General features: G+C 44.3%; 1 protein-coding gene across 1 annotated transcript in view; it reads right to left on the bottom strand.

The window, feature by feature from the left end:
- The window catches only part of LOC126427225 (probable cationic amino acid transporter), a 546,247-nt gene that overhangs the window by 362,276 nt on the left and 157,190 nt on the right, over positions 1-26,781 (bottom strand). The window contains exon 3 of the mRNA XM_050089463.1: positions 6,423-6,576. Coding sequence (XP_049945420.1) covers positions 6,423-6,576 — 154 coding nt within the window. The remainder of the gene's footprint in view (positions 1-6,422; positions 6,577-26,781) is intronic.

The following is a 26,781-nucleotide window of genomic DNA, read 5'->3' as shown; positions in this document are numbered from 1 at the left end:
TTGACTGACCAAGGTCATTAAAGAAGTTGTAATTAATAAGTAATTAATTTTGATTAATCAATTTAATTTTAATCAATTTAATCATGATCTAATCAACTGAAAAATCCAAGCTGCTAGTTTAAGTTTTCAGCTGAGTCACAGTAGATTAAGGAATGTAAATATGATTTTGTAAATAGCTGTAAGATTTCATAAATATGTGATTTACTAGTCATTGGCGATGTACTTAGACGCTGTTTTAAGTTTCAGGCTAGTACATGCGTGTGATGATGGACAGTGTTGAGTTATCCACTGTGATAGTGTTTATGGACTCATTGAGATTACTCGGCAGTGAGTTTTTCCGAAAGAATTCAGTGAAACGGACGTTCTGGAAACGCCGTCACAAGGGCGAGTGAGATCAAGCGTGCCGCACACGCGGGCGCAACAATACTGGCGAGGCGGAGCCGCTGTCGGCTCTTGTGCCGCTGTCGGCATTCTTTGTACTTGCGGGTACGGAAGCAGGAGTTGTTTTTCTTCCCGGACAGCCTATGTGAAAGAATTCTGTTGTCAATATTTATGTTTTTGTCGATCTGCTGTATATTATTTTCTTGTTTAGCGTTAAGTGGACTCTCATGACGAGAATATAAATTATGAAAAGGTTATATAAAATGTGCATTCTATGTAATTAATTATTATTTTGCGTATTTTGATATACATGTTTTCTATGACCATGTACTATGATTAATTTTGTAAATAGTAGTACTTTTCTTGATACTGTTAAGAATTTTGATTTTTTGAATAGCTAAACCATTTTCATTATTTTCTATGAATTTTAATATGTTGTCAACCTGTTTTCTTTTGTGTAAGATGACAGAGTGGAATAAGATTAGGAGTGTCTCCACTCAATTATTATGGTCTAAAAAATTGATTTATGGTCAATTAGACGAATGCTAAATTTTGTTGATGTTTTGAGCATATGCATTTCCGCTGTTTCTTTTTTAGGACATTTTCTGAGTCTGTTTACGTTACACGAACATCCTCAGACAATGTGGGTCACGTGTAACGCCGGAAATGCATATCCTCCTATTTCCATCTATTGTACTATTATTTTTTTTCCTTGTTTTGTTACCTCAAGATATGACATTTCTGTCTCTTTATATATTGTAATTGTTTTACTGTTTGTATATAAATATATTCATGCATTTATGTCGATGTATAATTGGTTTGTTTCGTAAATATTATTTGTATTTTTACGCTGGGTCTTGCCTAGCGAAAACTGCTATCGAACGATTACATCGATAGGTCGTGTGAAGAATCAAAGTGTGTAGGATCTTTGATAGTGTTAACTCTGCCGCTTGGAGCGCGGGCAGAGCAGAGGGAGTCTGCCTGGAGTAGCGAGTGGAGCAGGTGTGTGGTGTGAAGCTCCCGCGAGTTGCCGCGCTTTCGGGGTTTGGCAGCATGTAATTGCGCTCGACTTGCGGTGATAGTTTCTGACATGGTGTCGCGGATGGGAAGCATTAGCTGGCGCACATCAAGAGCCCGTTACGTCTGGTGACCGTGTCGAGAAGAAGGCGCGCCAACATCCAGCTTCTGCAACAGCGACGGCCGACAATGAGTGACTGTCGCCACATCCTCGATCGACGGCTTCAAACCTTCAATCAACCAACAAGGAAGACTGGAAGCACGTAACGTTTTAGAACTGTATGGCAGACCTCAGCTTTTCAAACTTTTAAAATTGTTGCATTACAAAATTACAGCTACTTAGCATGAACCTTTGTTGCTCATTGTCCCAAGTGCATTACCAAGCAGGGTCCCTTCCTTTTCCGAAATGAACCCGAGTGTCGTTGAAATTCAAACGCCAGCATAATTCCATTTCACTGCTTTAATTTCAAAGTTCAGTTTAAGTATTCATAGCTGGCTACAATATTTAGATTACTCAAGCACAAATTAAGAGTGCGAGTTTTGTTACCGTATTTTAGCTTACCTGTGACTGCAGCTCAGCTTGGTACGTACTAAATTTTACTATTGTTAATTGTTCGGAATCATTTAATTCAAGTTCAAAGCTAAATCTCTTATTTCTAAATTGCTTAGATTCAAGTAGCTTTTGAAATGATTGTTGAGGTAGTCCAAGACTAACCGTATTTTACTGAATTTCGATGTGCTTAAGAAAGAAAGCTTCTTATTAATTTCAGTCACTAAATTAACTTTCAGTTTTCCGGTTTTATTAATTCTTTTGCTAAATTAAGTCAGAGTGCAGCGAAAGTTATTACTTCTGACAAACTTTCAGTTTTCACACTACACGTGTCAACCTTCAGTTGCCACACTTCTAGTGCTAATTATATGTGTAATTACCTTTCTTTTTCAGTTACTATAGTAATTGTCCTTAGGACTGGCGACCGTAATTTCCCCCAAATCTCAAAAATCTAATTACCGCTAGTTGATTGTTAACGTAACGGCCGCACATTTACTTTCTTCATTAACTTTACCCCTTTTCAAAATTAATTTCCACCAGTTTCATTTGCATTTTTCCTTTCATTTAGATGTAACCCTATCCTCCCTCTTTACCGACAGATTAACTTCGGTGACGATTGCTTTTCCCAAATTTCCATTAGGTACACGCAGTTTAATTTTTCACTGTCATTAAGGTCGATAAGTGAGGGGGAGGTTACAAGCGCAAGCTCGGATAAGGGAAGGATGGGGAAGGAAGTTGTGGTGTCACCGCCAGACACCACACTTGCTAGGTGGTAGCTTAAATCGGCCGCGGTCCATTTAGTACATGTCGGACCCGCGTGTCGCCACTGTGTAATCGCAGACCTAGCGCCACCACCAAGGCAGGTCTCGTGATACGAGAGAGCACTCGCCCCAGTTGTACGAGAACCTAGCTACCGACCAGATGTACGAAGCCTTTCTCTCTCATTAGCCGAGAGACAGAATAACCTTCAGCTAAGTTAATAGCGACCACCTAGCAAGGCGCCATTTGTATCAGTGCCTATAGCTTACGAGTATTCAAGAGAGATGTATTCCAAGGACTAATTAAAAGATAAGTAATAAGCACCTACATACATTTCTTCTTATTCATTTATAAGTTCTCATGTTCCAGACTTCACGCCCGTCTGCGTTAGTCTAGTGTGCATTTTCAGCCATCTCAACTTCACGGTGTAGGCCCAGCTACCGACACAACAGAAGTCGGCCGTGCTCTTTCAAAGGAACCTTCATGGCATTTGCCTGAAGCGATTTAGGGAAATCACGGAAAACCTAAATCAGGATGGCCGGAGACGAGATTGAACCGTCGATCTTTGGTAGTATTAACTCTGCCGCTTGGAGCACGGGCAGAGCAGAGTCTGGCTGGAGTAGGGCGGTGGAGCAGGTGTGTTGAGTGACGCTCCCACGAGTTGCCGAAGCGCGGTTTGGCAGCATGTAACTATGCGCGACTTACTATGATAGTTTCTGACATGGTGTCGCGGACGGGAAGCATTAGCTGGCCCACATCAAGAGCCCATTTCGCCTGGTGACCGTGTCGAGAGGAAGGCGCCCCAACATCCAGCTTCTGCAACAGCGACGGCCGACAATAACTGATTGTCGCCACGTCCTCGATCGACGACTACAAACCTTCGCCACGCGGGATTAGCTGAGCGGTCTTAGGCGCCACAGTCATGGACTGTGTGGCTGGTCCCGGCGGAGGTTCGAGTCCTCCCTCGGGCATGGGTGTGTGTGTTTGTCCTTAGGATAATTTAGTCTAAGTACTGTGTAAGCTATTTTAGCTTACCTGTAACTGCAGCTCAGCTTGGTATGTACTAAATTTCACCATTGTTAATTGTTCAAAACCATTTAATTCAAGCTCAAAGTTAAATCTCTTATTTCCAAATTGCGTAGATTCAAGTTGCTTTTCAGATGATTGTTGAGGTAGCCCAAGACTAACCTTATTTTATTTTATTTCATAGTGCTTCAGAAACAAAGTTCACTATTAATTTGAGTCACTAAATTAACTTTCAACTTTCTGGTTTTATTAATTCTTTTGCTAAATTAAGTCAGAGCATAGCGAAATTTATTCCTTCTGACAAACATTGAGTTTTCACACAATACGTGTCAACCTTCAGTTGCCACGCCTTTAGTGCTAATTATATGTGCATTAACCTTTCTTTTTCTGTTATTATGGTAGTTGTCCATAGGACTGGCGACCGTAATTTTCCCCAAATCTCAAATATCTAATTAACGCCAGTTAATTGTTAATGTAACGACCACACATTTACTTTCTTTATTAACTTTACACTTTTTTCAAAATTAATTTCCACCAATTTCATTTGCATTTTTCCATTCATTTAGATGTAACCATTCCTTCCTCTTTACTGACAAATTAACTTCGGTGACGATTGCTTTTCCCAAATTTCCTTTATGTGGTGTGCGTACAGTAAGACCTTCGGTACACACACCATCAGATTATTTGACTTGTCGCTCTAACAAAGTAGGCGAGTGTCAGCAATGCGTCTCGTGGTCTTATCGTGGCGTGTTTATCTTCTGCCGTTAGGTCAGATGATAGAAATGCCACTTGCACGCTTAGAGTAGCAGATTGACGGTGACCAACTTTAAACAGAACTTGATTAATTTTCACACACATTTATTAAAATACTAACAATCATAAAATTACTTAACTTGATTCTGGATGCTATTTACAATTGACAATCCGAAGTTCCTTTGGTCTTGATACGTTAATCTTATTCTCACATATCTCTGATACTTGACAAAGTGTCTATACATTTCTCTTCATGGCTATGTACAGGAATATGGTAATCTTATTAGGCGCAGACTGAAACTTGACTACAGACTAATGCAGTCTGACTAATCGGAGGTCTGTACACTCGTTATAATACCTCAAGTGTTCAGGTATTACTGTGCAAATGTGATCCGTGAGGAGAAAAGGTTCTACGTTAGCAGCAATCTCATTGGCTGCGTGACATATTAGTACACGGATTGGCGGAAGCAGAATTTGGTCCGTCTCTAAGGTAGCGCCATCTCGTAGTGCAGAGATGGACAAGCACTGCGCCTGCGCTGTTGTGCTTAGCGGGGCGCGCTCTAGTGGGAAAGTTGTGTACGCACTGACTACGCGGAACTCTGTACACAACACTTTAGGTACACGTGGTTTAATTTTTCACTGTCATGAAGGTCGATAGGTCAGGGGGAGGCTACAATCCAATCTCGAAACTCATTTCTCATCCAAACCGAATATTTCCAGACTAACAAGGAAACCTCCCGATCGCACCCCCCTCAGATTCAGTTATAAGTTGGCACAGTGGATAGGCCTTGAAAAACTGAACACAGATCAATCGAAAAACAGGAAGAAGTTGTGTGGAACTATGGAAAAAATAAGCAAAATATACAAACTGAGTAATCCATGTACAAGATAAGCAACATCAAGAACAATATGAGCCTAGGTGCGCCGTGGTCCCGTGTTTAGCGTGAGTAGTTGCGGAGCAAAATGTCCTTGGTTCAAGTCTTCCCTTGAGTGAAAAGTTTGATTTTTTATTTTCAGTTTATGTGACAAACTCTTACGTTTTCATCACTTTTTTGGGAGTGATTATCACATCCACAAGAAAACCTAAATCGGGCAAGGAAGAAGAATCTTTTTACCCATTCGCCAAGTGTACAAGTTAGGTGGGTCGACAACATATTCCTGTCATGTGACGCACATGCCGTCGCCAGTGTGGTGTAGAATATATCAGACGTGTTTTCCTGTGGAGGAATCGGTTGACCTATGACCTTGCGATCAAATGTTTTCGGTTCCCATTGGAGAGGCACGTCCTTTCGTCTACTAATCGGACGGTTTTGCGGTGCGGTCGGAAAATACAGACATTGAACTTATTACAGTGAACAGAGACGTCAATGAACGAACGGACAGATCATAACGTTGCGAAAATAAAGAAAGTAAAATTTTCATCTGAGGGAAGACTTGAACCTAGGAGCTCTCGTTGTACAGCTGCTCACGCTAACCACGGCACTCCTGAGCTCAGATTATACTTGATGTTGCCTATCTTGCACATGGACTACTCACATTGTATATTTTTCTTATTGTTTTCATAGTTCCACACAACTTGTTCCTGTTTTCTCGATTGATCTGTGTTGAGTTTTTCAAGGCCTCTCCACTGTGCCAACTTATAACTAAATCTGGGGGTGCGATGGGGAGGTTCCCTTGTAAGTCCACTCACAACCCGTAGAAACCAGTAATAGAAATTGTGAAACAGATTTAATAAAAAAAAAAAAGAAGCAACAGACCTAGAACAATACCCTGTGGCACTTCCCACTTCCATGTACCAGTACAAATTCAGATTTACTCCCTCTTTGTTAACACTGAAGAGGACACACCTGCTTTCCACCCTCCAGATATGAAGCTCCAGAGCGGTAAGCACGGGAGCACGGGAGCACGGGACGTGGGCACTGACTATGGTACTCACCAGAGAAGATGGAGGCGATGGCGGCTATGATGAAGGAGAAGATGACCCCGGGCCCGGCCACGGACTTTGCGACCATGCCGGCCACCAGGTACATGCCGGTGCCCACGCAGGACCCCACTCCCAGCGAGGTCAGGTCCAGCGTCGTCAGGCACTTCTGCAACCAGCAACAGGCGGCGCCATTAGTCTCTCCACGTGTTTGTTCACAGGCGTGGTGCAATTTCTGCTCGCTAAAACTATGTAAAACTAAAACACCGTAGGCTCTAAAATTTTTTATTCGTCAACTGGAACAGAGGAAGACTACATCGTAGTTCCTTATCTAGAGTGTCACACAGATGACGAAATCGTAATCGAAATAGATGACAGAAGGATAGAAAACAATTAAAACCGCTCAAATGAGGAAAGGCCGCTGTACCTGATGGGATACCAGTTCGATTTTACACAGAGTACACGAAGGAACTTGCCCCCCTTCTGGCAGCGGTGTACCGTCGGTCTCTAGAGGAGTGTAGCGTTCCAAAGGATTGGAAAAGGGCACAGGTCATCCCCGTTTTCAAGAAGGGACGTCGAACAGATGTGCAGAACTATAGACCTATATCTCCAACGTCGATCAGTTGTACAATTTTGGAACACGTATTATGTTCGAGTATAATGACTTTTCTGGAGACTAGAAATCGACTCTGTAGGAATCAGCATGGGTTTCGAAAAAGACGATCGTGTGAAACCCAGCTCCCGCTATTCGTCCACGAGACTCAAGAGGGCCATAGACACGGGTTCCCAGGTAGATGCCGTGTTTCTTGACTTCCGCAAGGCGTTCGATACAGTTCCCCACAGTCGTTTAATGAACAAAGGAAGAGCATAAGGACTATCAGCCCAATTGTGTGATTGGATTGAAGAGTTTTTACATAACAGAACGCAGCATGTCATTCTCAATGGAGAGAAGTCTTCCGAAGTAAGAGTGATTTCAGGTGTGCTGCAGGGGAGTGTCGTAGGACTGTTGCTATTCACAATATACATAAATGACCTTGTGGATGACATCGGAAGTTCACTGAGGCTTTTTGCGGATGACGCTGTGGTGTATTGAAAGGTTGTAACAATGGAAAACTGTACTGAAATTCAGGAGGATGTGCAACGAATTGACGCATGGTGCAGGGAATGGCAATTGACTCTCAATGTAGGCAAGTGTAATGTGCTGCGAATACATAGAATGAAAGATCCCTTATCATTTAGCTACAATATAGCAGGTCAGCAACTGGAAGCGGTTGACGCCATAAATTATCTGGGAGTACGCATTAGGAGTGATTTAAAATGGAATGATCATATAAAGTTGATCGTCGGTAAAGCAGATGCCAGACTGAGATTCATTGGAAGACTCCTAAGGAAATGCAATCCGAAAACAAAGGAAGTAGGTTACAGTACGCTTGTTCGCCCACTGCTCGAATACTGCTCAGCAGTGTGGGATCCGTACCAGGTAGGGTTGACAGAAGAGATAGAGAAGATCCAACGGAAAGCAGCGCGCTTAGTTACAGGATCATTTAGTAATCGCGAAAGCGTTACGGATATGATAGATAAACTCCAGTGAAAGACTCTGCAGGAGAGACGCTCAGTAGCTCGGTACGGGATTTTGTTAAAGTTTCGAGAACATACCTTCACCGAGGAGTCAAGCAGTATACAGCTCCCTCCTACGTACATCTCGCGAAGGGACCGTGAGGATAAAATCAGAGAGATTAGAGCCCACGCATAAGCATACCGACAATCCTTATTTCCACGAACATTACGAGACTGGAGTAGAAGGGAGAACCGGTAGAGGTACTCAAGCTACCCTCCGCCACACACCGTCAGGTGGCTTGCGGAGTATGGATGTAGATGTAGACATGTAGATTAAAATTTCGTGAGAAGATTCCACCGCAACAAAAAACGCCTTTTTGTAATGATGTCCAGCCCAAGTCCTTTATCATTTCAGTGACACTCTCTCCCCTATTTCGTGATAATACAAAACGTGCTGCCCTTATTTGAACTTTTTCGATGTACTCCGTCAGTCGTATCTGGTAAGGATCCCACACCGCGCAGCAGTATTCTAAAATAGGACGGACAAGCGTAGTGTAGGCAGTCTCCTTAGTAGGTCTGTCACATTTTCCAAGTGTCCTGGCAATAAAGCACAGGATTTGGTTAGCCGTCCTCACATCATTTTCTGTGTCTTCTTTCTAATTTAAATTGGTCGTAATTGTAATTGCTACGTGTTTAGTTCAATTTACGGTCTTTAGATTTGAGTGATTTATCGAGTAACCGATGTTTAACGTGTTCCTTTTAGCACTCATGTGGATGACTTCACACATTTCGTTATTTAGGGTCGACTGCCACTTTTCGCACCATTCAGATATTTTTTCTAAATCGGTTTGCAGTTTGTTTTGATCTTGTGATGACTTTATTAGTCGATAAACGACAGCTTCATCTGCAAACAACCGTAGACGGTGCTCAGATTGTCTCCCAAATCGTCTATGTAGATGAGGAAAAGCAAAGGTTCCTTGGGGAACGCCAGAAATCACTTCTACACTCCTGGAAATTGAAATAAGAACACCGTGAATTCATTGTCCCAGGAAGGGGAAACTTTATTGACACATTCCTGGGGTCAGATACATCACATGATCACACTGACAGAACCACAGGCACATAGACACAGGCAACAGAGCATGCACAATGTCGGCACTAGTACAGTGTATATCCACCTTTCGCAGCAATGCAGGATGCTATTCTCCCATGGAGACGATCGTAGAGATGCTGGATGTAGTCCTGTGGAACGGCTTGCCATGCCATTTCCACCTGGCGCCTCAGTTGGACCAGCGTTCGTGCTGGACGTGCAGACCGCGTGAGACGACGCTTCATCCAGTCCCAAACATGCTCAATGGGGGACAGATCTGGAGATCTTGCTGGCCAGGGTAGTTGACTTACACCTTCTAGAGCACGTTGGGTGGCACGGGATACATGCGGACGTGCATTGTCCTGTTGGAACAGCAAGTTCCCTTGCCGGTCTAGGAATGGTAGAACGATGGGTTCGATGACGGTTTGGATGTACCGTGCACTATTCAGTGTCCCCTCGACGATCACCAGTGGTGTACGGCCAGTGTAGGAGATCGCTCCCCACACCATGATGCCGGGTGTTGGCCCTGTGTGCCTCGGTCGTATGCAGTCCTGATTGTGGCGCTCACCTGCACGGCGCCAAACACGCATACGACCATCATTGGCACCAAGGCAGAAGCGACTCTCATCGCTGAAGACGACACGTCTCCATTCGTCGCTCCATTCACGCCTGTCGCGACACCACTGGAGGCGGGCTGCACGATGTTGGGGCGTGAGCGGAAGACGGCCTAACGGTGTGCGGGACCGTAGCCCAGCTTCATGGAGACGGTTGCGAATGGTCCTCGCCGATACCCCAGGAGCAATAGTGTCCCTAATTTGCTGGGAAGTGGCGGTGCGGTCCCCTACGGCACTGCGTAGGATCCTACGGTCTTGGCGTGCATCCGTGCGTCGCTGCGGTCCGGTCCCAGGTCGACGGGCACGTGCACCTTCCGCCGACCACTGGCGACAACATCGATGTACTGTGGAGACCTCACGCCCCACGTGTTGAGCAATTCGGCGGTACGTCCACCCGGCCTCCCGCATGCCCACTATACGCCCTCGCTCAAAGTCCGTCAACTGCACATACGGTTCACGTCCACGCTGTCGCGGCATGCTACCAGTGCTAAAGACTGCGATGGAGCTCCGTATGCCACGGCAAACTGGCTGACACTGACGGCGGCGGTGCACAAATGCTGCGCAGCTAGCGCCATTCGACGGCCAACACCGCGGTTCCTGGTGTGTCCGTTGTGCCGTGCGTGTGATCATTGCTTGTACAGCCCTCACGCAGTGTCCGGAGCAAGTATGGTGGGTCTGACACACCGGTGTCAATGTGTTCTTTTTTCCATTTCCAGGAGTGTATTTTACTCGATGACTTTCCGTCAGTCACTATGAACTGTGACCTCTCTGACAGGAAATCACGAATTGTAAGGGGTCCGTAGGCTCTTACTATGACTTTGCACTCGGCACCGGTCGATAGGGCGAACAATCGATTGTGACGTGTTGCGAGACCGAGTGTCGAGATGCGCCAGAGTGGTTGGAGGGAATGGTGTGTGTGGAGGCCATTATTGGAATACAGGGTTTTTAACCGAAAAGGGTGTCACCATCGCCGTGGGTAGACCCCTAAATAATAAATGAATACCGGGAAAGTGATGAAGTATCTTTATAAAAGTGATCAGAGACGTTACTAGTGCCGATATAGAGTTTCGCGTCTGCCGCGCCGGCCTAACCTTGGATTGCAGTGTTGGATGCAGTGATGGATTAGCGGGTGACGATAATGGAAAATGAAGAAAGCCTGTGCTGAGATTAGCCGTAATTAGATATGTATGACGAAGGCAGTGGCTGTCTCCTTTTTGTGTTTTGAGAAGAATATAAGTTCGTAATTAGTAAAACTGTGTTGGTGTTCCTTATTACCTGACATTCAGTATTATAGTATTGAACAGGATGAATTGGAAAGTAACAACTTCCGTAGCAGTCAATTCCAGTTACCATCCCCGTTAGGTTCACGGTCATGTTAATAATGCTATTCGATCAGATCAGGTCGGGATAAAAACGGAGGTGTTACAGAATCCAGTCACATAACCGAGGCCGAGCGGTTCTAGGCGCTTCAGTCTGGGACTGCGCTACCGCTACGGTCGCAGGTTCAAATCCTGCCTCGGGCATGGATGTGTGTGGTGTCCTTAGGTTAGTTGGGTTTAAGTAGTTCTAAGTTCTAGGGGACTGATGACCTCAGATGTTAAGTCCCATAGTGCTCAGAGCCATTTGAACCATTTGAACCACATAACTGAGACGATATTCCATAAGCACAGAATTTCACTACGAGCCGCTTGTGTGGTACAGTGTCAAAAGCCCTCTGGAAATCCAAAAATACGGAATCGATCTGAAACCCCTTGTCGAGAGCACTCAACACTTCGTGCATATCGCTTTCCCATGATTTGCCACAGTGCGTGGCGTGGGTATCATAGGACATCACTCCTTATCATGGCTGAAAAGTGACTGCTGAACACTACGTTTCACTCCATCCTCACGTTTTATCTCTCATGCGACGGGGTACGGGTTCGATTCCGGCCGAGTTGGGGATTTTCACTGCCCGGGGACTGGGTGTTTGTGTTGTTCTCATCATTTCATCATCATCATCATCGTCATCGTCATTCGTTGCTTTGGCTAGATTGGACTGTACAGGCGCTGATGACCGCGCAGTTGAGCGCCCCACAAACCAAACATCATCATCATCATCATCGTACTGTCATTTTTCAACAGGATAATGCTGATACAAACATCACGTGTCTGTATGACTTCTCCCCATGATGTAGAGGTACCCTATTGACAACCAAGATCCACAGATCAATCCTCCATAAAGCACGCGTAGAGCTAGCTGGGATGTCGTGTCTGTCCCAATGCCAGGATGCAGGACATCAACGACCAGCTGAAACAGCCTGCCTCGGGATAGCAAACAGGGACTTTAAGACACCCTTCCCAACATCATCAGTGCAGGCTGGATGGGGTGCAACGTCATACTGCTAAATGAGTTCATACAGCCCAAGTTCCTCGTAAATCTCATTCGAATTTATAATAAATGAAATAACATCACATGCCCATCCATCCATTAAGTTTCATTTCTTTCCCTGCTTCCCGTCTTGGTGCTTCTTTTGTCAAGCAGTGCAAAGCTCTGTAAATATGCTAAATTGTGGATAGTGACAGAAGTTTTATACTGGGCAAATAAGGAGATATTACAACGCAAGTTTTAAGAAACATGTCAGAAAAATCCAGCCACATTCGGCACTCTCCTGAAAGAGAAGAGCCTCTCCGTAATAGGTGTGAAGAGCTAATGAAAAGTGATCATCAGCTAAGGAAAACTACGCGAGTATGCGACCCAGGAAGAATTAATAGACGCAAAGTTAGCAATGTAATGTTTATCGAATTTTGTTCTAATACCTATAAATACTTTCTTTTTTTGGTTCCACGGGTGGCCCCACTCTGTTGTTATTTCATGCTGCATGGTAGAACGGTAGCGAGGTTCCTTCCAGGACAGTTATAACATATAAGGACTACTATGGTTTTGTGAATATTAAAGGTTTCTTTTTCTCTTACCTTCCTTAAAAAAATAAAAAAAAGTGGTTAACGCAACTGCCTAATAAGCAGGAAAGATGGTAGACGACTTGCTTGCGAAAGGAAAGACCCGGGTTCGAGTCTCGGTGAGGCACACAGTTTTAATGTGCCAGGAAGTTTCATATGAGCGTACACTCCGCTGCAGAGTGAAAATTTCATTGTCTTGGTTTTTGTTTAAAATCTACATGGAACCTGCTGTCTCCATTCTCAAGGAACAGAGCCACTGAGTTAATGCTATACTACTGGCTATTAAAATTGCTACACCAAGAAGAAATGCAGATGATAAATGGGTATTCATTGGACAAATATATTATACTACAACTGACATGTGATTACATTTTCACGCAGTTTGGGTGCATAGATTCAGAGACATCAGTATCCAGAACAACCATCTCTGGCCGTAATAACGGCCTTGATATGCCTGGACATTGAGTCAAACAGAGCTCGGATGGCATGTACAGGTACAGCTACCCATGCAGCTTCAACACGATACCACAGTTCATCGAGAGTGGTGACTGGCGTATTGTGACGAGCCAGTTGCTCGGCCGCCATTGAGCAGACGTTCTCAGTTGGTGAGAGATCTGGAGAATGTGCTGGCTAGGGCAGCAGTCAAACATTTTCTGTATCCAGAAAGGCCCGTACAGGACCTGCAACATGCGGTCGTGCATTAACCTGCTGAAATGTAGGGTTTCGCAGGGATCGAATGAAGGGTACAGCCACGGGTCGTAACACATCTGAAATGTAATGTCCACTGTTCAAAGTGCCGTCATTGTGAACAAGAGGTGACCGAGACGTGTAACCAGTGGCACCCCATACCATCACGCCGGGTGATTCGCCAGTAAGGCGATGACGAATACACGCTTCCAATGTGCGTTCGCCGTGATGTCGCCAAACATGGATGCGACCATCATGATGCTGTACACAGAACCTCGATTCATCCGAAAAAATGACGTTTTGCCATTTGTGCAACTAGGTTCGTCGTCGAGTCTACCATCGCAGGCACTCCTGTCTGTGATGCAGCATCAAGGGTAACCGCAGCCATTGTCTCCGAGCTGATAGTCCATGGTGCTGCAAAGGTCGTCGAACTGTTCGTGAAGATGGTTGTTGTCTTACAAACGTCCCCATCTGTTGACTCATGGATCGAGACGTGGCTGCACGATTCGTTACAGCCGTGCGGATAAGATGCCTGTCATCTCGACTGCTAGTGATACGAGGCCGTTGGGATCCAGCACGGCGTTCCGTATTACCCTCCTGAACCCACCGATTCCATATTCTGCTAACAGTCATTGGATCTCGACCGACGCGAGCAGCAATGTCGCGATACGATAAACCGCAATCGCGATAGGCTACAATCCGACCTTTATCAAAGTCGGAAACGTGATGGTACGCATTTCTCCTCCTTACACGAGGCATCACAACAACGTTTCACCAGGCAATGCCGGTCAACTGCTGTTTGTGTATGAGAAATTGGTTGGAAATTTTCCACTTGTCAGCACGTTGTAGGTGTCGCCCCCGGTGCCAACCTTGTATGAATGCTCTGAAAAGCTAATCATTTGCACATCACAGCATCTACTTCTTGTCGCTTAAATTTCGCGTCTGTAGCATGTCATCTTCGTGGTGTAGCAATTTTGATGGCCAGTAGTGTACCTCATCTGTTGATTATTAATTTCACTATCGATAACTTCTAACGTCGGTCATCTTTGGTTCGTGATTATGCTAGTGTTTACAGTGTGTGTATGACTGTTGTCTTACCGGAGTATGTCTGAAAAAAAAAGATTCAAATGGGTCTGAGCACTATGGGACTGAACATCAGAGGTCATCAGTCCTCTAGAACTTAGAACTACTTACACCTAACTAACCTAAGGACATCAGACACATGCGCCGGCTGGTGTGGCCGAGCGGTTCTAGACGCTACAGTGTGGAACCGCATACTGCTACAGTCGCAGGTTCGAATGCTGCCTCGGGCATGGCTGTGTGTGATGTCCTTAGGTTAGTTAGGTTTAAGTATTGTTAGTTCTAGGGGATTGATGACCTCAGAGGTTAAGTCCCATAGTGCTCAGAGCCATTTGAACCATTTGAACATCACACACATCCATGGCCAAGGCAGGATTCGAACCTGCGACCGTAGCGGTCACTCGGTTCCAGACTGAACCGCCTAGAACCGCTCTGCAAAACTGGCCTGCTATCTCTGAAAACTGAGGCTCCGAATTCCCTTGCACAGCGCCTACTTGCAGCAGTTTTGCCTGGGATATGGCATGGTGTGCTCGTGTCACAGGCGGTTGTCGACGATGTCAACCGGCTGCATTCCCGTACGTTATCTGAATGTAGATGTAGGATAGTGAGAACGCGTTTGGTCGCGCTTCGCCTCCGGGAAGAGGTGTGAGTTTCAGCAGCGCACGCCAGCCTAATGGAAACCGACACTCTGGCGACGACGCCTGCCGATCGATTGGCGCCGGAAATGACTGGAAACGGAGTTTGCCGGCGGGAAGCGGCGCCGCTATTAGGGTCGCTCCGTTACGCCTGAGCGGCCCAGCTGACGGGCACTGCAGAGTCAGCGGTGGTGCAAGCGTGGGGCCTAACCGACCGCGTGCTAGTCGGCGGCCGGCGCGCCAGCAGCAGCGACGGGGGAAACCCCGCCTGCCGCATTTGACGCCCGTCCAATGGGGCTGAGCCAGCTGCGGCCGTCAAGACCGCACGTGTAGTATAACTGTGTGATCTTAGCTTTCCCGGCGAATTAACTGTTTGCACTGTCCTTGGGTCTCCAGACGGGTGCAGTCGTTTTCAAACCACTATATTTCGACAGCGTTCCTTGCTGTCATCTTCAGGTGATACCTGCAGACTGTCGCTGCTGAATCTCCTCCCCTTTATACTCTCATCGCTCCCCACCCCTTCCCCCGCATCCTGCCGCATGGGGGGGGGGGGAGGGGGGGGAGCGATCACAGTATAAAGGGGAGGAGATTCAGCAGAGACAGTCTGCAGGTATCACCTGAAGATGACGGCACGGAACGCTGTCGAAATATCGTGGTTTGGAAACGACTGCACCCAGCTGGAGACCCAAGGACAGTACAAACATTCATGTAACTGATTCGCATCGATGGGCAATGAATCCACCATCTTCAGCGCAGATGAACAGTCATGTTTGATCTTCTGTGGGAATTTCGAAGGACCGAGTATGGACATGGACTGCGGACAGATGGCGCTAGGTGCGAATGTGGGTCGACCATGGTCACTGTTTCCATCCTTTGTACCGATCGGTGCTGTAGGTTAGCCTCGGTAGTGACGTCATTTTCGGTTCTCTATCTGAAGCTGTTATTCTGTAAGCTTCTGAGACGTGTTACCGATCAGTCCCGCCGCCGATTTTCCGACAATTGTACGAAGAGATTGAGAGTTTCCATGCCCTCTTTTGCATGTCACCTCTCATTTTCATCAATTTTATTATTGTTCTACGTCATTCACGGTGGTAACAGACCGAATAAGGTTATCGTAATGACAGTATTTGTACTGAGAGCTCAAAAATACTTTTCACTTGATTCCTATGCGTGTTGGGTTACTTCCCTGTGTGGCCTGTGCGAGGCGAGCATCGGGGGATGCGGCACACTGCGTTTCCAATTAGGGGCTGCACTTCCCCGAATTCTGAGGGGTTCGCACAATGGGCTTAAGTGCCTGGCTGAACGACTGACGTCGGTCGAGTTTCGCCTATTCTATGCAGGGTGAAGCGACCTGCGAGACGTCTGAGTGTCGCCACAGTTCGTGTGATTACTGTTCCGGCGCGTCCAGAACGAAGATTCCTGGCACCGACTGACTGCATTTTCCTCCTGATTCTGAGAATACTTGTGGACCGTGCCCTGCTGGATGCGACTGTCTGGCCAGTGGTCTAGGCAGGTTGTTTTCGTAGCCACTCAAATGGCAAGTTCAGTGCCCTCAGCTAAATAGCAGAGGCATGATTGGTCAACTTTAAACTGAGGCTAGTTGACGTCATAAAGCCCTGCTCGAAACTGGAGGGGCTAGCCACAGTGGCCGAGCGGTTCTAGGCACTTCAGTCTGGAACCGCGCAACCACTACGGTCGAAGGTTCGAATCCTGCCTCGGGCATGGGTGTGTGTGATGTCCTTAGGTTAGTTAGGTTGAAGTAGTTCTAAGTTCTAGGCGACTGATGACCTCAGAAGTTAAGTCCCACAGTGCTCAGAGCCATTTGAACCATCAGGGAGAGGCTACAACCGTGTCTCACTCCCTTCCCAACCACTGCTTCCCTTTCGTGCCCCTCGACTCTTATAACTGTCATCTAGTTTCTGTACAAATTGTAAATAGCCTTTCGCTCCCTGTATTTTACCCCTGCTATCTTCAGAATTTGAAAGAGAATATTCCACTCAACATTGTCAAAAGATTTCTCTAAGTCTACAAATGCTAGAAATGTATGTTTGCCTTTCCTTAATCTTTCTTCTAAGATAAGTCGTAAGGTCAGTATTGCCTCACGTGTTCCAACATTTCTACGGAATATCAGATGATATATCGCCCACCGCATACGTTCTACACGCCAACGTCAATAGTCATACGTTCTAAAACATAGCAACAAAAATGTAATAAACGGGGGCGGAGATATGGTATAAACGTCACAGTATACTGACACAAGGAAGTTGTGTACGACGTGCCGATCAGCGACGTATTGAAATGATTATGTAGGTAGTTGTGCAAGTCACGGATTGTTCGGTATAAACTGCGGGATAATGATTCACTCTGCAATTTAGTTGATACACTTTCGTATTGCGGGCGGATATGCTGTCAAAAGCGCTGCGCCGTGATCTATTAGTAATGCGTAAATCTGAAAACTATTCTCTAAGAAAAACATTATGACGTCGGGTTACGTCACGCGTTAACGGAAAGCAGCGTGTCTTGGATTCGTCGTAGCACGCAGATAAGGAAATCGGAAATTTCTCTGCAGACATCGATCGTTCGTGTTGTATTCAGCAGATAGCCAAAATCAAGGAGATCAGCAAGATTGTTGGTATGCACGCTCAAGGATCACTGACCAACGACGCGGACGTCGACGACTCGCTAGCAGTATTAGGAAAGTCGAGACATTGGCAAAGAGGCGCTGTGTATTACGTTGTCCTAATCAGTGATGTAAAAAGTCATTATGCACAAGCAACAGTAATTTTTCATGGTTATTAATATTGCGTAATTGTAAATTGTCATGTTGCAATGTTATTTTTATTTCTTTTCAATAACAACATCCAAAATAACACTTATATCTTGGCTTCGTTCATTAAATTGCTTCTTTGCATAATCATAGTAGCTTTGCAAAGCCATTAATTTCCAACACTGTCATTATTGCAAATAATTGCTACCAGCACTAATGAGATAAAAGTTAAACTGTTTTGACTCTCTTCATTCGCTGTTCCATTCCAGTGCTTCTTTATTTATGTAGTTTGCACTGTTTCTCTGCGTTTTCACGTTTTATTGTTTTGCATTTAATATCGTGTAGATTGTTGTGATGTACCGATGGAGTTCGCGCGCCACCTAATTAGTAGCACGGCACTAGATGTTCAGTTTGTTTAGGGGAACATCCGATCAGTAGTAACCTGTTTAATTTGGGCTAATGTTGATTACTCGTTATCTTATAGCTTTTAGGTAATTACTGGCATCCGTGAGTGTAATGTTCAGTTAAACCAAGGAAACAGTATTGTTTGTGTCATTGAGATTAAAATTTCCAGGCACGAGGAATTAGTGGAGACGGATCGTCTTAGGTTCTTTGCTGATGGGGCTACCGTCTATCGTCTAGTAAAGTCATCAGAAGACCAAAACAAATTGCAAAATGATTTAGAAAAGGTAGCTGTATGGTGCCAAAAAATTGGCAATTGACCCCAAACAATGAAAAGTGTGAGGTCATCGACACGAGTGCTAAAAGGAATCCGTTAACTTCGGTCAAATCTAAAGGCCATAACTTCAACTAAATACCTGGGAATTATAATTACGAACAACTTAAACTGCAAAGAACACATAAAAAATGTTGTAGAGGAGGCCAACGAAAGACTGAGTTTTGTTGGCTGAACACTTAGAGAATGTAACAGATCCAATAAAGATACTGCCCACACTACGCTTGTCCATCCTCTTTTTCAATACTGCTCCGCCTCCTGGGATCCTTACCAGATACGATTAACGGAGTATGTCGAGAAAGTTCAAAGAAGAGCAGCACGTTTTGTACTATCGCGAGACAAAGGGAATGACCTATACAGCATTTGGGGTGGACATCATTAAAACAAAGGCGTTTTCGTTACGGCGGAATCTTCTCATGAAATTTCAAGCCAGCCTTATCCTCGACGTGCGAAAATATTTTCATAACGCCGATCTACATTAGGAGAAACGATCATCATAGTAAAATAAGAGAAATCAGAGCTCACACGGAAAGATATAATGTTCGTTTTTTCCGCGCACTGCTCGAGTGTGTAGTAATAGCGAATTATTGTGAAAATGATTCCATGAACACTCTGCCAGGCATTTAAGTGTGATTTGGAGAGTATCCATGTAGATGTAGCTGTGAATGTCTGAGTAGATCAACACAGTCGGTTCTAGCTCAGTGGACGTTCTGGAAGGTACTGTTTCGGATAATATTGCTACATTTTGCCATACCACTGATCCGGTATCTTCACATCTTTATCCATACAGCAAAGAAGCAGAGACGGGAAAAAATAAAGATTCAGGGATGGAATTGAAATTCAGGGTGAACGGATATGAACGATGGGATTCGGTGCTATTTTCAGTGAAACCGAGGAAGTGTTGCAATATTTATTAAACACAGTGAACAGTCAAATGAGCACATCCAATAGACTGTGTGAAAGCTGGAAACGGAAGTGGTGAATTTGTGATAAACTTGACATTGTAACTTCTGACCAAGAACTGAAAGAATTCCGCTACCTTGGAAGCCAAATAACACATAATGGACGAAGCGAGGAGGATATCTACATCTACATCTACATCCATACTCCGCAAGCCACCTGACGGTGTGTGGCGGAGGGTACCTTGAGTACCTCAATCGGTTCTCCCTTCTATTCCAGTCTCGTATTGTTCGTGGAAAGAAAGATTGTCGGTATGCTTCTGTGTGGGCTCTAATCTCTCTGATTTTATCCTCACGGTCTCTTCGCGAGATATACGTAGGAGGGAGCAATATACTGCTTGACTCATCGGTGAAGGTATGTTCTCGAAACTTTAACAAAAGCCCGTACCGAGCTACTGAGCGTCTCTCCTGCAGAGTCTTCCACTGGATTTTATCTATCATCTCCATAACGCTTTCGCAATTACTAAATGATCCTGTAACGAAGCGCGCTCCTCTCCGTTGGATCTTCTCTGTCTCTTCTATCAACCCTATCTGGTACGGATCCCACACTGCTGAGCAGTATTCAAGCAGTGGGCGAACAAGCGTACTGTAACCTACTTCCTTTGTTTTCGGATTGCATTTCCTTAGGATTCTTCCAATGAATCTCAGTCTGGCATCTGCTTTACCAATGATCAACTTTATATGATCATTCCACTTTAAATCACTCCTAATGCATACTCCCAGATGATTTATGGAATTAACTACTTCCAGTTGCTGACCTGCCATTTTGTAGCTGAATGATAAGGTATCTATCTTCCTATGTATTCGCAGCACATTACACTTGTCTACATTGAGATTCAGTTGCCATTCCCTGCACCATGCGTCAATTCGCTGCAGATCCTCCTGCATTTCAGTACAATTTTCCATTGTTACAACCTCTCGATACACCACAGCATCATCTGCAAAAAGCCTCAGTGAACTTCCGATGTTATCCACAAGGTCATTTCTGTATATTGTGAATAGCAACGGTCCTACGACACTCCCCTGCGGCACACCTGAAATCACTCTTACTTCGGAAAACTTCTCTCCATTGAGAAAGACATGCTGCGTTCTGTTATCTAGGAACTCTTCAATCCAATCACACAATTGGTCTGATAGTCCATATGCTCTTACTTTGTTCATTAAACGACTGTGGGGAACTGTATCGGACGCCTTGCGGAAGTCAAGAAACACAGCATCTACCTGGGAATCCGTGTCTATGGCCCTCTGAGTCTCGTGGACGAATAGCGCGAGCTGGGTTTCGCACGCCCGTCTTTTTCGAAACCCATGTTGATTCCTACAGAGTAGATTTCTAGTCTCCAGAAAAGTCATTATACTCGAACATATATAGATGAGACAGAAGCAAAGAGGGCATTTCTGGCCAAGACAAGTCATCCGGTATCAAACATCGGCTTTAATTTGAGGGAGAAATTTATTACAGCATGAATATGGTGTGCAGAACAGTACGGGAGCGAATCATGGGCTGTGAGAGGAGTTGAGAAGATGACTTGAAGCATTTGAGATGAGATGCTATAAAAAAATGCTGAAAACTAGGTGTACTGACGATAAGTGAGAAGGTTCTCCGCAGAATCGGTGAGGATAGAAATATGTGGAAAACGCACACAAGAGGATGGGACAAGATGATAACGACATGTGTTAAGCTGTCAAGGAACATGAAACTTCCTGGCAGATTAAAACTGTGTGCCCGACCGAGACTCGAACTGGGGATCTTTGCCTTTCGCGGGCAAGTGCTCTACCAACTGAGCTACCCAAGCACGACTCACGCCCGGTCATCACAGCTCTACTTCTGCCAGTACCTCGTCTCCTACCTTCCAAACTTTACAGAAGCTCTCCTGCGAACGTTGCACAACTAGCGCTCCTGAAAGAAAGGATACTGCGGAGACATGGCTTAGCCATAGCCTGGGGGATGTTTCCAGAATGAGATTTTCACTCTGCAGCGGAGTGTGCGCTGATATGAAACTTCCTGGCAGATTGAAACTGTGTGCCCGACCGAGACTCGAACTCGGGATCTTTGCCTTTTGCGGGCATGTGCTCTACCAACTGAGCTACCGAAGCACGACTCACGCCCGGTACTCACAGCTTTACTTCTGCCAGTACCTCGTCTCCTACCTTCCAAACTTTACAGAAGCTCTCCTGCGGACCTTGCAGAACTAGCACTCGTGAAAGAAAGGATACTGCGGAGACATGGCTTAGCCACAGTCTGGGGGATGTTTCCAGAATGAGATTTTCACTCTGCAGCGGAGTGTGCGCTGATATGAAACTTCCTGGCAGATTGAAACTGTGTGCCCGACCGAGACTCGAACTCGGGATCTTTGCCTTTTGCGGGCATGTGCTCTACCAACTGAGCTACCGAAGCACGACTCACGCCCGGTCATCACAGCAGTCAAGGAACGTTCTGCGTTGTGCTAGACGGATCCATAGAGGGTAAAAACTGTAGAGGAAGACAGAGACTGGGATACGTCCGGCAAATAACTCAGGACATAGGTTGCTGATCACCAGACTCTGCTTGTCACGGGACTTTTCAGGATTTATGGATTCCCTTAAACCTGAGCTCTCCACTGACTTGCGTTCTCTGTAATTCTGAGCACATTTATAAAACATATAAGAATCCATCTTTCATTATTTTATAATTTTCATCTGAGATGAAGCGGCTGGAAAAGGAGAGTAAGGCTTAGCAGACCGCATCAAACCAGTCAGGAGACTGATGACTAAAAAAAGAATTAACAAACAAAAAATTTAAAAAAATAGAAATACAACGCTGTGTTCGTACGGTTCAGGCCCGCGCCGCAGATTTTTCATGAAAATATCGGGATGAAATCAGTCCAAGTGTTTCGTATTAATATGTAATGGAATTATCACTCTCTTTAATGCAATGATTACAGAAAAGATAAATCACAATTTTGCACTGTTTCTGGGTGCTGTATGGGCGATGGGCCAGCCACGTAATCGCTTTGCACCGCTTTTTTATTTCCATTTCGCTGTTGGCGCAGCTCTGACGTTCGCTTGTCACGGGACATTTCTGAGGCCTTCTGGATTCCTTTCGAAGAGACCTTTCCATCGCCTTGCGTTTTCTATAATTCTGAGCACATTTGTAAAACATGTAACAAGCCATCTTTCATTATTTTGCAATTTTCAATGTAATACCGATTTTCACATTTGTTCTAGCGAATATTTTCCTAATGTTCTTTTGTCTAAAACTGACATGGTGAGACCGTGGCTGTGTACAATTAATATAGGTTGATTCTTACGAAGAAGAAGACAGCAACCAGCCACTATTAATACTGGTATTTATTTAAGTAAATAACGCCGTAACCGGTTTCGAACTGACACGTTCATCATCAGACGGCTGTTCACGAGATTTGCAAAATTTGTAAAACTGAAATCTTTGTGTCTGCTTCACATGCGGCAAATACTTTTTGGTGTGTGTGTATGTGTGTGTGTGTGTGTGTGTGTGTGTGTGTGTGTGTGTGGTGCTTTGCACAATATGGTGCTGCGCAAATCATATAAGTGCTGCATATATTTTGGAATATTTGAAAAATACAATCCTGCAAATTCGCAACAAAATCTCGTGGAATTTTCGATGGCATCAACACACCAAGAATATTTCGCCACAGTGGAAGAACAATAATCGAAAACTGACGATTATGTAAACTGTATCTTGCAAATCTCGTGAACAGCCGTCTGATTATGAACTTGTCAGTTCGAAACCGGTTTCGGCGCTATTTACTTAAATAAATACCAGTATTAATAGTGGCTGGTTGCTGTCTTCTTCTTTGTAAGAATCAACCTACATTAATTGAATATTTTCCTGCCTTTCATTGAGTCGCAGTAGTTATCTACAATGTCTTCACAATGACGTCTGAGTCAATACCCTAGCTAAACGCATTTCCATAGTACACGAATTTATGTCTAACTGAACATGAAGTTTCTTCCTACACAATCGTACGGATGCGCTTACGCTCATGGAATGACAGCATAGGCAAAACACATACTTCGGAACCTACACTTTGAGACATGACCTATCCAATGCGTACACAACCATTCTTTATGTGTTATTAGCCTCATAGATATTAGCGATTCTAATCTATCTTTTGTCACACAACAAAGTTCGACAAATCGGCGAATAAGCGTTTTCACTTCAAAAATAAATAATCTACACTGCTATACAAAGAAAAGCCATTGTTGGGGTTTTACCAAAAATCTCAGAAAATACTAGACCGATTTGCAACAAATGTTTATACGAAGCTCTAATGAACATTCACATGGAAACAGGCTACCATATGTAGCCTCTGCCCATATGAATGTCCTTTAGAACTTCGTATAAAAATTTCAAAGCTGACTGCGAGGAATAAAATGCTCTGCTCTTCTGTGAATACACTGATGGAAAAAACTTCCCAACACCAAGGAATAACTAATGTAGTGTAATGAAATTTCGGGAACACATTTTCCTGTTCTTGTTGTTGTCTTCAGTCCTGAGACTGGTTCGGGCGCTGATAACCTCGCTGTTGTGCGCCCTAAAACACTAATAATCATCATAATAATCATCATAATCTGAGACTGGTTTGATGCAGCTCTCCATGCTACTCTATCCTGTGCAAGCTTCTTCATCTTCCAGTACCTACTGCAACCTACATCCTTCTGAATCTGCTTAGTGTATTCATCTCTTGGTCTCCCTCTACGATTTTTACCCTCCACACTGCCCTCCAATACTAAATTTGTGATCCCTTGATGCCTCACAACATGCCCTACCAACCGATCCCTTCTTCTTGTCAAGTTGTGCCACAAACTCCTCTTCTCCCCAATTCTATTCAGTATCTCCTCATTACTTATGTGACCTACCCATCTAATCTTCAGCATTCTTCTGTAGCACCACATTTCGAAAGCTTCTATTCTCTTCTTGTCCAAACTATTTATCGTCCATGTTTCACTTCCACACATGGCTACACTACATATAAATACTTTCAGAAACGACTTCCTGACACTTAAATCTATACTCGATGTTAACAAATTTCTCTTCTTGAGAAACGCTTTCCTTGCCATTGCCAGCCTACATTTTATATCCTCTCTACTTCGACCATCATCAGTTATTTTGCCCCCCAAATAGCAAAACTCCTTTACTACTGTAAGTGTCTCATTTCCTAATCTAATTCCCTCAGCACACTCGACTCAATTCGACTACATTCCATTATCCTCGTTTGCCTGTGTTGATGTTCATCTTACATCCTCCTTTCAGGACACTGTCCATTCCGTTCAACTGCTATTCCAAGTCCTTTGCTGTCTCTGACAGAATTACGATCTCATCGGCTAACCTCAACGTTTTTATCTCTTCTCCATGGACTTTAAAACCTACTCGGAATTTTTCTTTTGTTTCCTTTACTGCTTGCTCAATATACAGATTGAGTAACATCGGGGACAGGCTACAACCCTGTCTCACTCCCTTCCCAACCACTGCTTCCCTTTCATGTCCCTCGACTCTTATAACTGCCATCTGGTTTCTGTACAAATTGTAAATAGTCTTTCGCTCCCTGTATTTTACCCCTGTCACCTTCAGAATTTGAAAGAGAGTATTCCAGTCAACATTGTCAAAACCTTTCTCTAAGTCTACAAATGCTAGAAATGTAGGTTTGTCTTTCCTTAATCTGTTTTCTAAGATAAGTCGTAGGGTCAGTATTGCTTCACGTGTTCCAACATTTCTGCGGAATCCCAACTGATCTTCACCGAGGTCGGCTTCTACCAGTTTTTCCATTCGTCTGTAAAGAATTCGTGTTAGTATTTTGCAGTTGTGAGTTATTAAACTGATAGTTCGGTAATTTTTACATGTGTCAACACCTGCTTTCTTTGGGATTGGAATTATTATATTCTTCTTGAAGTCTGAGGGTATTTCCCCTGTCTCATACATCTTGCTCACCAGATGGTAGAGTTTTGTCAGGACTGGCTCTCCCAAGGCCGTCAGTAGTTCTAATGGAATGTTGTCTACTCCCGGGGCCTTATTTCGACTCAGGTCTTTCAATGCTCTGTCAAAATCTTCACGCAGTATCGTATCTCTCATTTCATCTTCATCTACATCCTCTTCCATTTCCTTAATATTGTCCTCAAGTACATCGCCCTTGTATAGACCCTCTATATACTCCTTCCACCTTTCTGCCTTCCCTTCTTTGCTTAGAACTGGGTTTCCATCTGAGCTCTTAATATTCATACAAGTGGTTCTCTTATCTCCAAAGGTCTCTTTAATTTTCCTGTAGGCAGTATCTATCTTACCCCTAGTGAGATAAGCCTCTACATCCTTACATTTGTCTTCTAGCCATGCCTGCTTAGCCATTTTGCACTTCCTGTCGATCTCATTTTTGAGACGTTTGTATTCCTTTTTGCCTGCTTCGTTTACTGCGTTTTTATATTTTCTCCTTTCATCAATTAAATTCAATATTTCTTCTGTTACCCAAGGATTTCTACTAGCCCTCGTCTTTTTACCTACTTGATCGTCTGCTGCCTTCACTACTTCATCCCTCAAAGCTACCCATTCTTCTTCTACTGTATTTCTTTGCCCCATTCCTGTCAATTGTTCCCTTTTTAAGTGATTAACGTCGCAAATTCACAGCATAATGCAAGCATGAGAAAATCCAATGCAAATGTGAAAAGCTAGTACATTAGTGATCGACCTAACCCCAAAGGTTAATGCTGTTTGTGGATGACGCTAGAGCTGTCGTAGGCGCAGTTCTAGGCCGCCATGTTGTTAGCTACAGCTAGCCACGAAACCAGTTATGAGAATCTTTGGCTGTGTGACGGTACGTCACATAAACATTGACATTTTTATCGGTTGTAAACATAGAGTAAATATATATGGAGTGAGCATTGCGTTCTGCGCATGTTGTCAACATTAAACCAGGATTGTCACGTGATCTCGGGTCTTCGCTGTGCCTGTGTGCTTTCTGCAGCGTTTGAAGTTTATAATACCAAGAGTTTTTGTTGTGTTTCACCGCTTATTGATAGTGTAATACCGATGGTGAATTACGTTGTTGCTACGGATGGAAAGAAAAATATGTGAAAGGAGGGATAGAAACTTTTCATGGGTACATTCCATATAGCTCTAATTATAATTTTCATTTTAGTAAGAGACACTGTATACGTTTAAAAATTTCGAGACGCATTATAATTAAGAATTGATTCTGTAGACCTATTTTTCTAGGTTTTTATGACTATGTAATAGATATTACGGCTCGTACAAAAGCTTACAAACAATCGCTTCTTCTCGTAAATTTCCTAGTGGAACAGGAAA

The sequence above is a fragment of the Schistocerca serialis genome, chromosome 11 (genome assembly GCF_023864345.2).
Source record: "Schistocerca serialis cubense isolate TAMUIC-IGC-003099 chromosome 11, iqSchSeri2.2, whole genome shotgun sequence".
Classification (NCBI taxonomy): domain Eukaryota; kingdom Metazoa; phylum Arthropoda; class Insecta; order Orthoptera; family Acrididae; genus Schistocerca; species Schistocerca serialis.
Note: the sequence above shows the minus strand (reverse complement) of the source record. Positions and strands in the feature narration are given on the sequence as shown.